Source organism: Copadichromis virginalis, linkage group LG17, assembly GCF_057382275.1.
Source record: "Copadichromis virginalis isolate Kocher_CV1m ecotype Utaka linkage group LG17, C_Virginalis_male_GT1.1, whole genome shotgun sequence".
NCBI lineage: Eukaryota > Metazoa > Chordata > Actinopteri > Cichliformes > Cichlidae > Copadichromis > Copadichromis virginalis.
The window spans coordinates 20,361,405-20,378,761 of record NC_140634.1 but is presented as its reverse complement, the minus strand read 5'-3'; the positions used below and the strand labels follow the sequence as shown (position 1 = coordinate 20,378,761).

The 17,357-nt window shown below is 39.4% G+C and overlaps 1 protein-coding gene across 1 annotated transcript; it reads right to left on the bottom strand.

Moving 5' to 3' along the window:
- Nucleotides 1-633: 633 nt before the first annotated feature.
- Nucleotides 634-3,961, bottom strand: LOC146689345 (uncharacterized; the record flags this gene model as incomplete). The annotated part of the gene is made up of 5 exons (XM_085436170.1): nt 634-1,797; nt 2,241-2,330; nt 2,779-2,934; nt 3,034-3,109; nt 3,849-3,961. Coding segments are annotated over 5 exons (651 nt in total), but the record flags the coding sequence as incomplete, so codon positions are not given.
- Between the last annotated feature and the right edge of the window lie 13,396 nt (nt 3,962-17,357).

Here is a 17,357-nt window from a genome sequence, read left to right as displayed (position 1 = left end):
TAACATACTATACAGGTCATGAACAAGATTTTTCTTTTTTTAATTTTCATTGTAAGTGGGCTAAAGCAGTTAATTAAAAGTAGTCTAACATAAATGTAAATGCTGTAATTTGATTATTTTAATAAACCATGTAACTTGGATGGATTTGATGCTGGCGTGACCACAGTGACCATGTCTGCTGTTGCTCACAGTGGTCCACGGGATCGCTCAGGGAGTTTGTGTGTTCGCTCAGACACATGAAAAATTAGAGGGAACATTGCTCCTGCACTCTAAAAAAAGATCTGCTGGCTTAACGTAAAAAAATTAAGGTAACAATTTGCATGGATCTTTTTAAGTTACTTCAGCTTAGCCACTATAGCGTAAATGCCACAAGAGTTCTCTAGTTAGGCAAACTCTATTCCTTACGTACAAACAACATGATTTGCTTTGTCCTCTACAAGCTTAATTAAGTTGAACCAACTTAATTTTAATTGTTTAAAAAATTACTCCATTTAGTTATTAAAACTTATTTTTTTACTTTTATTCTACTCAGAAATATCCATGCAAATTGTTACCTTAATTTTTTTGAGTACTAATAACTTACAATAACTTATAACTTACAATTATACAATAAATTACACATTGAAATTCCAGTTTTATGATCAAACTGTTTATTAGAACACCAGTCCACCATTCCAGACTCATTGACATTTCAATAGCAGACAAAATTGTTGCCTCCATAAAATAAATGACATAAAACACCCCTGTAAATCTGTCTCAAAAAGACTGAACATTTTGACAGTCATGCTCTGATTCAAGTTTGTTTGTGTTAAAGTGATAGTTTAGGTTTTTTTAAGTATGAAGTACATTGTGAGTGTATTACACACAGTAGACAGCAGTCAGCACATTCCTGCCACCAACACGCACGATAGGCTCAGTTTGTTTGTGTGACTTTGGTAAATCTGAACTAACCCGAACTAACACCAAAGTCACCAAATAACACAATTACACTTACTGATCAAGGCAGCAGGAGACCAGCAACTCCTGTGTGCTGTCAGGTAAAATTGCTGTTTTTGTCCATGGACGCTGGTGGGCCAGAGCGATTGAAACAACAAGCAGTAGAACTTCTCTTTCCTCACAGAAAAGGCTGTCTGATAGCAAAATAAAGCAGTAAACATATTCTTGATATAATGTACATTTAAACTGACATTAGTTTTATTATGATGGAGGCTCATCTTGCGTGCCGGTGGCCCCGTCTGCTTCTCCGTAGGTGGAGCTTACTGACTGCCATCTACTGTGTGTAATACACTCACAATACATATGTACCTCATATACAGCCTCACTTCAAAAGACCCGAGCTATCCTTTTAAAGTGCATTATTTTTAACTAGGTGTACTTAATGCTCAACGCTCAACTTTACACCTACTGCCTACTGTAAAGTATGTAACACAACACATTGCAAACAACAGTGGAACATTTCCCGTTTAATTTGAGGATAGCCTCACTCTTCACATTTTTTAGTACAACAGTTTACTTTTTAGTGACATTACCTTAGGACTGGCTTTCAGATCATCCAGCTCGAGGAATATCTTTTGAAACACTTCAAAAGTGTTTTTCAAAAGTGTTTTTCAGTTCTTTTGGGTAGCTGAGGTTGAGTGCATATATCAGCCCCATTAGCAAGGCACAGGCTCTGGGTACATCCAGGTCTGCTAGGACTTCTGTTCCTTCAAGTATGATCCTTGCGCTGGCTGGATCAGACATTGTGGCACCTCTGGTTACAATCTTCATCACTTCATTGGTAATATCGCCGCCACCATCCTGGTAGATCAGAATCAATATAAATGTTTTAAGTAATCATACTTATACATGAGAGTAACACAAAATAGGGCTGCAACTAACAATTTTCTCGATTATCTGATTATGTCTGTGAAGGTTCTCTTTGCAAGCTCCTTTGACGATTATCTGATTAGTTGTTTGGTCCAGAAAATGTCAGAAAATGGTGAAAAATGTCAATGTTTCTCAGAGCCCAATATGATGACCTCAAATGTCAAACATATTCAGTTTGCTGTCATAGAGGAGTAAAGAAACCAGAAACGATTCACATTTATGAAGCTGAAACCAGAGAATTTGGACTTCTTTTTCTAAAATAATTACTTAAACCGATCAATCAATTATCAAAATAGTTGCCGATTAATTTAGAAATCAATTAATAATAGATTAGATCGTACCTCTAATACAAAGTATAGTCATGTCTGATTTACCTGCTCTTTGAAGAGATCCTCCTCCTTTTCCCTGAGATACACCACTAAGCCACGGATAGCGACCTCTCGCCTTCTCTCCACAGAATCGTCCTGTGAATAAGAAAAAGAATGTCGAACTGCTCTTCGAGGAGGATGGGTTTTTGATAATTACATCCAAAAAAAAAAAAAAAAAAGGATTGACTTTATATGGCCTGAACTGTACCAATTATAGATTTCCAGTGATAATCAAAATAATGAATTGATCATTTCAAAGAGCCATTTCTCTGAAATGATCAATTCATGAACTTGAAAAATCCAGGTAACAAATAGAAAAACTGCAAAATCTTGCAAATTACTCTGCCAATCATGATCCACATCACCTATAATTTGTTTTATTATTAAGTATTTATAGTTTTAATTGATATTTGTGCCTCAAGCTCTAAACAATAATTTGACATAGTTGAGTTGTAAACAGCTACCTTTTAAGACTCAATATCACCTATTGGAAAAAAAAGTGGATTATCCTATTTGAAATAAACTACATTTCATTCATTCATACCTCTAGCAGCATGTTCTGGATGCGCCGAATGCGCATTTTTGCAGCCCCTCCTCTTGAGGACAGCAAGGACATTATTTTCTGAGAGTACTGGTCCAGCTTTGCCATGAATGTTGTCTCCAGGTTAACAGTGGTGATCCTTCTGAATTCTTGGTTTATCTGTATAAAAAAAAGGCACAAATAGGCACAACATGTTAATGTATACAATTTACTTTAAAAGAATACATACTGCAAATTATCTTATGGAAAAATATTTACCTGAACTGCATCAAAAAGAGCAGGCCATCTTTCTTTCAGGTCATTGATTTTTGGTGCTTGATTGACAACTTCCTGCCTGCGAATGGAGAATGTTATGTTATGTTTCCAAATCAAAGATATTTTTTCTTAAGTGATACAACTGCGCTTATGTATCTGCAGTTAACACCCAAAAGAGCAAAATTATATTTTATGTGCTAATGCACACTCAATGTAATGTCATTAAAACAACTAGTTTATGAATGTTACTTAAGATCTTTCCTGTGGCGTTTCTACAACATGGCGTTCGCTTCCTCGCCCGCGTTTTTTGACTGAACTTTGACACAGGCTGTTCTTCAGCTAGGGCTCAATTAACAAACTTCAATCTCACATAAAAATAACTCTAGGACTTAAACATCAAAATGCATCGATGTTAAACCGAATGTATACTCAGTAACCTACATTTGTTTAGTCATGAATGTAAAATGGCCCAGCCTTTTGCTGGTCAAACCTTCATCAACGCTGCAACGATTTCAAAGTAGAAAGAAGAAAAACGTGTATTACCCTGTCTTTGCAGAGTTAAAACTACTGCTACAGAAGCTCAGTGTCAATTAACACCATTTGGCTGCCACCGTAAAACAAAACTTAACAAAGACTAATGTTACGGTGGAATTACTTCACAAGTTAGCCAGAAGTGTAACGTTACTAGCTTATCACCACCACTCGCCGAGGAAGAGTTTAGTGTTGTGTAAAAAGGATTTCTTGCAGTGCGTGTTGATAGAGTTAAAGTTAGAGTTATTAGCTGCTGTGAATAAAACAAGGCAAAAAATTGTACTCACCACAAAGCTTTAACGTTTGATAATGTTCCGTACAAAATGCCGCTTCTCTGCTTTCTCTCTTTGCCTCCGTTTCTTTCGATCAGTGGTCTGAGAGCACAACATGTCCGGGCAAGTCAGCCTTGTACTCAGCTTTTAAAGGACGCTTACGAGATTTTTAAGTTGTATTAACTGAATACACTTTCATGTTAAGTTAACACAGAAATGTCTGTTCAAAATCGATATATTACTGAGCTAAGACTGTTTTCTTTATTTTCATTTCAACCAACTCATTAAATTAAGTTATCAACTGATTACAATGTGTACATGCAACAAACTTAATTTTTTATGCAGAAAAAGCTATTAATTTTAAGCTTTACTTACTAACCCCATGAATCATTTTTTAGAGTGTGGCAACAAGAGGTTGAGACAGAATTGGATAAATATCAACAGCTTATTTTAAAAATCACATAATGATTTATGTTTATGGACACCATGAAATTCAGCCTAAACCATTATTTTCATAGTTATATTAAAACATATATATAACATATATACGTATTACAGAGTGCTTCACAACAAAGAAGCAAAACATTAATTAATGCATTAGTTACCCAAAAGCAATGGCAAATGTGTATAAATTGTTCAGCATTATTGGGGCCCTCACAGATATACGATAACATGTGCAATAATGATCCTCCATACAATCAAAGACGCTGGCTTTGAAATTTGGGCTTCGATTGCATTGCTTAAATAAACAAAACCCTTCCTGGAATAACTGTGGTCTGGAAGGACATAGTGTTCATGATCTCAAAGAAGCTCAGATTCAGTCCTCAGAATATTTTCACTCTTCGAGTCCAGAGGAGCATTTCTGGGTCCTCTTTACAGAAAAAAAAACCTCAACAATTCTTTCATGGATTCAAAAGTCTTATCTGTTCTTGCCAAATTACTTGTTACTATATGTGTATCTATAAATAACTACTGCAGTGTTCTGGGTAACAAACTAAAAAAAAAATCTCTTTGTCATTCTTTTGTTTCTCGTTGTTGCCGTTTTGCATGATTTTATGCTTTTTTAAATTTCCAGTAGAGGTATTTTTTTGAATATTTTTGTGTCCCTCTGGAGCCACTGTGGTCATATTGTATATTTCAGTGTTCTTGTTATTATTTGTTGTCGGTTTGTTTCTCTCTATGCTTGTTTTTTTTCTTTCCCTCTGTAATAGTTGTCGTTTTTTCACTTTAACTTACATTTTTCCCTCTTTGTTCTAATTCTGCATCAGCATTGGTGTTATGACAGCCCAGGGGTCCAGGCCCATTCACAAAGGTCACTGTGCCCCCTCAGCTGAATTCTGCTGACATACTTTTACAACTATAAGTAAGAGTAAGACACACAACTTGGCAATGAAAATACCAAATACCAAGATCACCATCAAATTATTATTAGAATATATATTTTTGTGATGACTTTTCACTACTTGTGGCTTTTGTTGGTGTTGTATCGACTTGTAGCTCTTTTGCCTGTTTTTCTTTTGTTTGCTTGTTTTTTCATCTTGTCATCATTTTGTCCATTGTTGCTGTTTTTCACCTCTTTGTGTACAGAATATGGTCTCTGGACCATGTCCTGCTGGTTCTGGTTCAGTAGTTCCTCCACGCCTCTGCCTCTATGGATCTTCATCACTGTACAGGCTGACTGGCTGCTGGAGGAGGATGTCTGGCTCACAGTCTTATTGATTTCTTTCTGTCTCTTTACAGATTCTCTCTCTATCTCTGCTCTGAATGAATGAAGACAGTAGAACGGTGCGCCACTAGCAACGTTTCTGTAGGAACTAAACTATGAACCAGATACATTTGTCATTAGAACCTTCAGTGGAACCTGGATACATTTGTAACAGTTTTTAGAACCTTTGGTGGAACCTGGATACATTTGTAACAGTCTTTAGGACTCTCAGTGGAACCTGGATACATTTGTAACAGTCTTTAGGACTCTCAGTGGAACCTGGATACATTTGTAACAGTCTTTAGGACTCTCAGTGGAACCTGGATACATTTGTAACAGTCTTTAGAGCCTTCAGTGGAACCTGGATACATTTCTAACAGTCTTCAGAAACCTCTGTAACATCAAAGCGTCAGTGCCTCGCGGGCTCCTTCACGGTCATCACGTCACCCACTCTCTTTCTTTTGACCATCTCTGTAAACGTCGCTCTCCCGCTCCCGTGAGACCACAGCGAGGCTCGCGGGGGTAGAGTTACAGATGGGGGGAGGGGGTAGAGAGACATAGACAAAGAGGAGGAGTGGGGAGAGAGAGAGAGAGAGGGAGGCTCGCGTGCCTGTGTGAGGTTGAAAAGAGGGAGAGGTAGAGAGAGGTAGGCTCGTGCAGGGGGAGGTGGATCCCTGTGTAGTGGAGCAGCTTAAGCTAAAGCTAACTAGCCATGTTGCTGTCGCCGCTGCTGTTGCTCCTTCCGTTGCTGGTGGTGTGTGTCTGCTAGCGGCCGCCCTGGACTCCCTATCCACCCTGAGGTGCATCATGCCCGGCTGGAAGAAAAACATCCCGGCCTGCCTCCAACCGGACCAGGAGGGAGGTACGATCAAACCGGCGACTAGTGTGTGTATGTGTACACTAATTATCGCTCGTGCAATCTCTTGTGCAGCGTGGTTTGGCGCCGCTGGTGGAGCTCGCGCAGACGGTTGGTGTCTTTAAATTAGTGAAACTTGGTAACTGATACCCAGTGAGTGAGTGAGTGAGAGCGGCGCACGCGCGTGTACGCACGCACGCATGCATGCATGCGCGCGAGAGTGTGTGTGTTGTCTCCTGTTAATCTGACGCAGCGGCTGAGGTTACAGCGACGTTACGGTGATTTTTACGTTGATCAGCCGGTGACCGGTTACTAGCAGTGGGGCTGCTAACGGGCTAACAGGCGGGTAAACCGAGCGGGATAAACGGCTGGTCAAGCGAAGGTCTGCCCTTGTATGAGTGTGTGCGCGCGGGCGGTGTTACAGTGAAATGTGTGACCTCAGTTTAGTTGGATGAATGTGGAAATGGAGGGCTTGACTACATGATGACAGGTGAGCCGTTTAAATGCCTGGCATACAGACCGGTGCTCGGTAAAATCGGTGACTAAGGCTTTCTGACAGCAGCCTGTAATGTCTCCATAACACCCCCTCCATAACGCCACACATGGCTGAATGCTGTAGGGTGTTAAACCCACAGTGAGTGTGTGCATTTGGATGTTTTGTGGTGTTTGTTAAAGGGAACCATTTATGCCTTTTGCATCATTCACGTTCAGAGTAAGCTTTAATAATCTAATTCTGTGCCTCCATGTCCAAAATAAGCTGTTTTATCGCCACTCTGCTCTCTCTATAAGACCCTTCTCCCTTTCATCCAGTTGGCCAGCCTCTGGAAGCTTGCTGATGGGCAGCTCTGAGTTCTTGTGAGCTGCAGTGACAGCTCGAAAAAGCAATTTATTAGTCAGTTAGGATGTATGTAGGAAGTGTGTTCTTTAGGAGATGTGTTTTGTGCATGCTGGTCAAGACTCTTCTGACCCAAAACGACCAAGCTTTGTTTTGTCTTCGTACTCAAAGCCCAATAAATAGCAAGACTGGGCCATCTCCACTGTCCTTATCGGCACAGGTCCTCCTAAATACAGTATAAACATGGATGCAACTTTCTTTTCAGACCCCACCAGGGGGCGACACTCCTGGTTGCAAAAAGTCTGACATTTGAATAGAAGTCTATGGGAAAATTACCCTACTACTAACTGAATCCATGACTCCAGTTTTGGTTAAAACAAGGTCATTTTGCGGGATGAGTTACTGCCCAAAGTGGAGGATTTTGAGTACCTCGGGTGGTGTCTGTAGTGATGTGGATGCTGTACCTGTCCGTTGTGGATAATCTGAGTGTAAAAGCAAAGTTCAGTCTACGTTCCTACCCTCACCTCTGGTCCTTGAGGTCTGAGTATTGACCGAACGAATGAGATCAAAGATACAAGGGGTAAAAATGAACTTTCTACAAAGGGTGGCTGGGATCTCCCTTAGACTTAAGGGTGAGAAGTTCAGTCATTTGGGAGGAGCACTGAGTTAAGCCGCTACTGCTCCACAGGTGAGGTGGTTCAGGCATGTCCTCCTGGTAGGATACCACAGGGGTAGACCCAAGACACGTTAGAAAGACTCATCTCTCAGCTGGTGTGGAAATGCTTTGGTGTTCTCTGGATGAGCTGGAGGAGGTGGAGGAGTAGAATGCTGCACCGTGACCCAGCCTTGAATAAGCAGTAGAAAATGGATGAAGTTAGTTCTGTAAATTCTGGTCACTCTAAGTGGTAGAAAGCAGGATAAGTATGTTCACTGGACTTGTGATTGATTTTACGTTGCACACGTTCATTTCCATTTCAAAAAGCAAGGTACAATTATTTATTACTATGAACAAACAACTGCTCATTCTTTACTGTGAGAACAGGCCGACTGGCTCAAGAAAAGAACTTCATAGTGAGGTTTGCTTCACGGGTGAACTTGGAGCTGTGATTGGTGGACATACTTTTTTTTTTTTTTTTTTTTTTTTTTTAATGGCTCTGCACGATCAAGCCATTGGTGATATGGAACCCTGTTCATGTGTTGGGAAATAATCTAGCAGCTTTGTTTCATGTGTGGGCTGGGAAAAGCATTAGAGAAGAGTCATGTCCCCACAGTCAGCTAGGGTCTTGAACTTTAATCCCGTCTACATTTAAAATGATTCAATCTAGCTAGTGGACAGTTGTTGTCTTTTGGATGCCACATCATCTCTTTCTTCAACCTCAGTGGATAGTTTGACCTTCTTGGTAGAGTTAATAAGGGGAATAAAAAAATATCAGTCAGATTATTTGGCAAAGCCTACCACCTATTATTCTATTTTTCAGTGAGCGAACTGTTTGGGTAAAAAGATAAAAAAAAAAAAGCTTGTTCCAAGTATCGTGAATGTGGAGACATTGCTTGTTATCGTAGTCTTTGGTAGGATAAATTCAAATATCTTTGGGGTTTCATTTACTAAACAATCATTTGTAAATGAAAGTTAGTGTCAAAGGTTTTGTTTTTGTTTTTTTGTTTTTTTTTTTAACCACACAGTGCTTTGGTCTGTGGTCTTGAAAGCCACAAACCAAAGCACTGTGTAGAATGTATGTGGATACTTTTCACTCTTCAGCAAGTAGGTGAACTCCTGTTTATCTGGGCATTTCTAAATTGGATTGAACATTTTGTCATATTGATTATAACGTAATTGGTTTTAAATATAATCCAGTATTTATTAGAAATGATCATTAGCTCTCTTTTGTTGTACATAAAACTTGAGTCTATACAGAGGCATCCTGTCATGACAATAAGCTGAAGTTTAATGAACCTGATTTTAAGAAGATTTTGATTGACCACATGGCCAAGCTAGAATGGAAACAAACATGTCAACACTCACCTAAGGTGTACTCACAGTAGGTTTTCCTCCTTTTATACTCTGTGTCAGATTCAGCAAACCATTTTAGCTCACTTTATAAAAACTATTCATGGCCACTGCCACACATTCTCCACTTTACTTAAGAGGTGTGTTTTTATTCACATTATTCCTGAAGAGACCTGAACAGACAGCTAAGTGTTTAACATTATCCAGATTTGTGGGTCATGAATGTAAGAGTTAACCTTTAACTGCTCCCAATAGGATCCCAGCTCTGTAGTGAACCTTTATGGGCACTAAGAAGACCTACATGAATACCAATGGGTGGTGCAACAAACTGAAGATGCAATAATTCCTCTGTTGCCAACAATTTTGTCTCTTCATTATAAATTTGGCAGATGAGCACCCAAATTCTGGGCAGCTGTTTAAGGTCTAACTTCCCCACAAAGGATGAATAAAGTTTATTGAACTGCTAAATTCTGAAAATAGTGAAGCCTGCGATTTGAGTGGGTACCAATTAATCTCCTTCATAAATGAAACTATGAAATGTAAACATATCCTAATTGGAAGGGGTCGTGTCTTCACGTCTTACTTATCCACCCACAGCGTGCTGATTGACCTCTTATAAAATCTTTGCCTTTTTATTATTAATTACTTGGTTATAACAACGAATGATAATCCCAGGAGCATCTTTTCTTTTAGTTTTCTGTCAAAATCCAATTTTTCATTCTGAATTTGTTCACATTTATGTATTTCATTCATTTATTCTCATTTATAAAATAATTTTATTCTCGCATTGTAAAAACTTCTTGTTTTTCCGACTGCAAAAAGTACTATATTAATATCGCTTGCTTATTGACTCATATTTGAGGCTTATTTATGATCATCCTTCAATTTCTTTCCAGACGGCCTAGACCAAAATAAAAGTTTAATTTATTTTAAATAAATCCCAAACATTTGCTGATTTTCAGAAAGAGAAATGTGAAACTATAACACTTTCTCTTTTTTATGTAACTGCAAATTAAACATTGTTGAGTGTCATCAGCATATAAGTGGTACCGTATTTTCACGACCATAAGGCGCACTTAAAAGTCTTAGATTTTCTTCAAAAAGTGCGGCGCGCCCTATAGCGCGGTGCGCCCTATGTGTTGTAAGGAGGACGTAGTAGAGAACACCATGAGAACGTTAAAGGGTGAAGTGTGGGTGTTGATCGTATATACCGGGACAATCGCACATACCTGTATAAAAGAACAGGTATGTGCATTATGCAGGACATCGTTGTTTTAACAACCCTGAAAATGGCAAAGAGACACGCTTACGAAGCACAGTTTAAACTGAAGGCCATCAGCTACGCGGAGGAACATGGAAATCGAGCAGCGGCGAGAGAACTTAAGATTAACGAATCGATGGTTCGCAAATGGAGGAAGCTGGAAAACAAGCTCCGGCAGGTCAAGAAAACGCAGCTGAGTTTCCGCGGACATAAGGCGAGGTGGCCCGAGTTGGAGGAAAGACTCGAGCGGTGGATCATCGAGCAAAGAGCGAGCGGGAGAAGCGTTTCGACGGTCACCATTCGGCTAAAAGCAGTTTCACTAGCTGAAGAGATGAACATTGAACATTTCCAAGGAGGTCCGTCTTGGTGCTTTCGTTTTATGAAACGGTGCCATTTTTCCATCCGGACCAGGACTACGGTAGCGCAGCAACTTCCAGCGGATTATAAGGAAAAGCTGGCCATTTTCCGCTCCTACTGCAGCAAACACATCGGCGACAAAAACATCCAGCCCAGCCACATCACAAACATGGACGAGGTCCCGCTCACTTTTGACATCCCGGTGAGTCACACTGTGGAGAAGAAGGGGACCAGCACGGTAGCGATAAGCACAACGGGGTATGAAAAGTCTTCTTTTACTGTTGTGCTTGGCTGCCATGCTAATGGACAGAAACTGCCGCCTATGGTGATTTTTAAGCGAAAGACTTTGCCTAAAGAGAAGTTTCCAGCAGAAATCATCATTAAGGCAAATGAAAAGGGCTGGATGGATGAGGAAATGATGAAAGACTGGCTGAGGGAGGTGTATGTAAGGAGACCAGGTGGTTTTTTCCACGCAGTTTCACTAAGAGTGGAAGGCAGCGCCGGGTGAGTTACGCCACAATTTGCCAATGGATTGTAGATGCTTGGGCTAACATGTCTGCTGGCACTGTTGTTCAAGCTTTCGCAAAAGCCGGCATCGTTTCCGAGGAGCCGCACGGCACGGAAAGTGACTCTGACAGTGAAGACAGTGAACCTGGCATGTTTGATGGAGATTTAGCACAGCTGTTCAATTCAGACACAGAGGATGAGGACTTCGATGGGTTTGATTGATGATAAAAATGTGAGTACCAAACTTTGTTTTGCTCCTGCTTTATTTTTAAATACGCACACTTGTATGCTTGTGTGTTGTTGATGATGACGATTATTGGTAATAAAAATGTGAGTACCAAACTCAGTTTTGCTCCTGCTTTATTTTTAAATATGCACACTTGTATGCTTGTGTGTTGTTGATGATGACGATTATTGGTAATAAAAATGTGAGTACCAAACTCAGTTTTGCTCCTGCTTTATTTTTAAATATGCACACTTGTATGCTTGTGTGTTGTTGATGATGACGACGATTACTGGTAATAGAAATGTGAGTAAGGTACCGAATTCAGGTTTGCTCCCGCTTTATTTTTAAATACGCATACGGTACTTGTATGCGCCCTATGGTCCAGTGCGCCTTATGTGTGTTAAATACAGTAAGGGCACACATAACTGAGACTGCGCCTTTTAGCACAGTGCGTCTTATGGTCGTGAAAATACGGTACTAATGGAAAACGTCTCAGTAATCTGTCCCGAGTGTATCAGATATAAAATTAATAACGGTAGCCCCAGAATTGTGCCCTGGGGAACACCACGAAGATTTGAACCAGTAAGTGCTTCAAAAAGTAAGTGCCTTGAAAGTAAAAGGGCCCTTAAGTTGTCTGGCATGAATTCAGTAGCTATATAAATAAAATGTGATTTATTGATATATTTGACTAATTTCTTATGCACTTCCCCAAACAAAACAAATAAACAACCCCCCCCCCCCCCCCCAAAAAAAATAAATAAAATAAAATAAACAAACAGTGTCCCATGTTTCAGACTCTTTTGATTAAAAAAAAATAGTAAACTCTGTATTTGGATTTTCCATTGCTTCTTGTTAAAAAAAATCAAAACCAATGTTTTCACAGTGTCCTTACAATTTACAGACAAAACAATGAACAAAAGCATCATTAAACAAACTAACTGATAATGAACCCAATAATTATTCCTAGCTTTGGATGAGTATAAGTGACTGAAAAAGCCTCTACAATCTGAGCAGTTTGAGCCTCAGAGCCATTTTCCAAACACATTACGGTGCTGCTTTGGTGTTGTGTTGTAAACCTGTGTGTGGGGCTCCTGAAGAGATAATAATATAATCGTGTGTGTGCGCGTGTGTGTACAGCTTCCAGCTAAACTGGTCATAGTCCTTCACAGCGGGATGCTGGGAAAAAAGAACAAAACACCAAAATGTTAAACGCTAAGACCCAAACACAACAGGACAAAAAAAATATCATGCAGCTGAAAGCAGCAGAATAAATATAGACAACGGGTAAATAATACATAGACAGACCATGACGGAAACACGGTGTACTACTATACTTACATGTTTATCGCTACTGCTTCATGTCACTACTCATCTCAAAGGGATTTGACTCAAAGAAAATGAGAAATTAAATCTAAACACAGGAGTCAGGAGTAACGCAGGAGCCCCGTGAGATAAAATGATGAAAAACTGAGCAGAATTTTGGGTTAATTAGTTAAATTTTCCCATGAGTTTTTTTCTTAACTGAGCAGGGAAACCCAGAGTTAAATAAAAATAAATCTTATGTTCTCATGTTCAAGAAATTCAGGCAGTGATTAGATGTGACAACAGCTGATTTGTAGGTAGAAAGACAGAAAAACAAGAACATAAGTGAGCAAATTAACAGCTTAAATTACTGATATTTAATTTAAAATACTCTAAGAAATCACCCAAACTCCAAGCGTAACCCCTGATCCTAAGTAAAATATGTGATCTTGTTCTCATAAAAAGTGTTTCATCAAGTCTCCAGAATTTAGGCATTTTCATACACTACCCCATTTTCAGAGGTCCAGAAGTAATTGTAAAACCAAATATAATTTTCATTTTAGTAATTGTTTTCTATACTTTGATAATAATCCTTTGCAGTGAATGACTGTCTGAAGTCGAGTATCCATGGACGTCGTCAAATGAAAAACCTTCTCCCTCGAGATTCTCAGAAACTGTCAGTCCATTATTTTGATTAAAATTGTTTTTTCATTTTCTTCCATTTTTTTCCTAATACTGCAGTTTGATCTGCTGCCATTAGACCTGTCTGTGTTTCTGATTGGTCACTTCTGGCAGCATTGTCTCTTTCAAGCTGGATTGGGAAACCTTAGGGATGAAGCCAGAGAGGGAAATCATATCCTGGCTATGTTGAACTTGCATCGTGGGACAGAGCCCCGGAGAAGAGGTGGAAAGTCGATAGATGGATGGTTATGTCAACATCTCTTAGACCTCTAATTGCTGTCATGAATCCATTGATATCACATTCTTTCAGTGTCTCTTACAGATTTGTAGTTTCATTTATATTGAGGTGTAATTTTCTTTAAGCTCATGTTTTGTTAGTATTTAACATGTGAGGGCTCAGATATGTTTAAAGTTCAGTGTTTTACTTTAGAATTTGGTGCAAAGTGACATCTGAAGTACTGGAAATTAATGATGAGACTATTACACTCGCTGCCTTGTACAAGTTTGACGTGATCATGATGACGCCTTTCCCTTTTTTTTTTCCTTTTTTTTTTTTTTTTAAGCGCACCTGGTGCCATTAGAAGCAGCTGTATTAGCTGTTAGACCTTCCTGATTAAAATGTGGTGGATCTAAAGGAAGCTATCCCAGGATTATTTTTTATGAAAATGTGGCGATTTTCAGGGAAGTTCTGCAGAATCTTTCTCTGTGATTTCTAAGCGGCTTTCTGCTCGTCTGTTCCTGTAATCTTGCAAAGTTTCAAATCCCTGCCAGAGACCTCGGGGGAATATTTAACCCCAGCTTCCCTCTGTAAGGTTAATCCCATCCGAATGGGGCTTTAGCTCGTGTGTGCGTGCGCTCTGTTAACTTTTACGAGGTGAAAAGGCTCTTCAGACTGTTTTTATGTCTCCTCTTTCACGTTTAACTGTGGTGGATTTAGTAAATGATTATTTCCTGGCTTCACTGACGAAGCTGAGGCCAGCCTGTGGAGGAGAACACGGATGCTGCAGGCAGCTTTTTGCAGCATGCAAGCGGTGACAGCGTCAGGTGCGTGACCCCGATTTCTTACCTAGCAGGTCCAGAAGGGTCCAGCACCTGTGCGCCTGCAGGCCGCTCTGAAAGTCTGATCCGTGGCCAGATTTGATGTGCTGCTCAACAGGAGCATCTACCTCACAGATGTCCTCATAAACACAGTCCAGACTACAGCCGCCGGCATACAGACAGTGATTTATGGAGGACAGTTGCTGCCAAAATTAATATAAATAAATAAATGTCTCTGATTTATGTGCCATGAAATCTAGAACCAAACAAAAAAATCATTGTGGGAATAGATTTATTTATATTAGATGTAATAAATTAACAAATGAATTTATTATATTTTAATAAAAGTTTAGATTTTATTTATTTAATCTATATATTATAGATTTTCTTTAAATTTCTTTTATTTCGTTTTTATGTTGTTGTTTTTTTCCTTAAACATTTAATTGTATTTATGTGTTTTGGCAATTACGGCCCTCCATAGACTTACAGCTGCAGTTGTTAAACCAGTCTTAAGTAAATGAGATAATTATTCCAGGTATTCCAAATACAGGCTGGAAAATGCAGTTTGTGTAGTTGTTTATTTACTGAGATCTTTTGGTGAAAAATGACCCAAACAGTCAACCGTCTTCTCAATTTGGATCACAGATGAGTCATCGAAGATTAAATTGTATTTTTGTTTGAAAAGATCTTTGGTGACTATGATAAAGTGATTGTAAAGTCAGGGATGTGTCATAACATGGAAACATTAAATACATTTTGTGGCTGTTTCAGTGAAGTGCAGTCAGACTGTGTCGTCAATTTTTAGCTTCCCTTTTGGCGCTGAAGGTCATGTGACACGAGTGGAGCAGCAGCTGAACGGCTGTCAGATCGACTTGTTTCTTTAAAAATATTAAACGGGTTTTAAAGTGTTTCTTTCCCTAAAAAGACGAGAAAATCTTTGAGAAGTCACACATAGAAGGGCGTTATGATTAGGCTGCATCTGTGTGTGTGTGTGTGTGTGTGTGTCTGTGCAAGTGCGCGATAAAGAGTGTGTGTCACAGCATGACATCATCCCACTGTTTTAAGCTTTTCAGCTAAGAAGCAGAGAAAATGGCTTTAACACAAGTACACACACACTGAAACACACACACACTGTCGCAAAATCGTTTTCTATACTGCGACAGACTCTCACACAGTAAAATACACACTGTGTCCTTTAAGAGGTGCTGATGTCAGAACTCTGCTCATCTTTGTCCTCAGGATTACTGAAGCAGACCTGAATCTGTGTGTGTGTTTGTACTTGACACCAGTATTATGAGGACATATTGCCTGGCTCCTCAAATAGAAGATGTGCTTCTGTATGTGTGCGTGTTTGTGTTTACATCCATATTTCTCAGCTTAATGTATTATTCGTATCGTCTCTCACAGATTTTACCAAGACACACAGACACACACACACCACGACTCTGTTGAACAAACTGCTGACTCTGTGTGTGTCATCTCCTGACTTTTTCATCCATTTAAATGTGTGTGAGTGTGTATGTTGTTAAGGTGTGTGCAAATATTGTGTAATCGTCTACATGACCAAAAGTAAGTGGACCTGCGGGGATTTTAAAGCCAAATGTTGAACTTGGCTGACGGGATTTTCTTACAAACGAACACAGAAATGTTGAGGTCACTAAGAGTCTTATGTGTTAAATAAAAGTAGGTGATTTATTCTGTTGTTGCCTGTTTGTAATATACATGAGCAGCCTCTCACCCACCTGGAACAAAAGTTTAGGGTTGACTAAGCCGTATCTTGGACCCAGGACGTTCTGGAGCACATTACAGAGAAGAAGAGCATGTTTAGATTGAGACCTGGATTCAGGTCTTTAATTCACATTATGGATACACGGGAATTATGTTTTTGTGTTCAAGTGTACACTGGCGCCTCGTTCTTGGGTTTTCCTTTAAGTCCTCTTTAATTTGGCCCTTCACCCGGGACCAGTTTAGCTTGGGAAGCCCTACCAGAGTAAGTTGCTTGCGACACCATAGATTGCCCACAATCAACCTCTCTGAGGCAGCAATTTCAGAAGTGACAGAATTCATATTACTGGTCAATATTTGTTCCTACCATCACCTGTGGCCTTGAGCTGTGGGTACTAACTGAATGAAATCAAAGGTCTGGTGGGAGTGAAGTTCCCATAAAGGGTGTCTAGGCTCCACCTCAGAGTAAAGTCTTTGGTCCTCTTGGTCAAAAGGAACCATGATCCAGATCAGAAAAAGCAGTAGATGATTAGCTTTAGATTTAGACCTGTTAGATCTATAGTCAACAGAAAATTGTATTTTAAAAAAAGAAAACATTTCACTTCAACCAAATTTAGACATATGGAAGAACTCTTTAAAGGTTAACGACTGGCTGACTGTTTTCTGGATGGTTGCTCAGAAAAGTTCTGTGTATGCATTAACCCATATTAACACTTGCTGACAGTTCACTTCTGTAATCTCCAGACCTATGTGGCCTATTTCTTTGATATTTCATCATAAATGAAGTAGGTCAAAGCTCCAGAGTTGCATTTGAAAGTTGAGGCTGTGGAGCCAAAACACACATTCAAAGAGTCTCTCAGTGCAAGTCAGAAATACCCTCATTAAGGTCATTGGAGACGTACCAGAAAAACAAATCCAAATCAAGGGTTTGGTATATTTTTGGTGAAAGGATAAACTATTGCCATCAACAAAACAAAAAAAGCTGCAGGAGATGACCACAGAATTCTTTCCATGATTAACAAA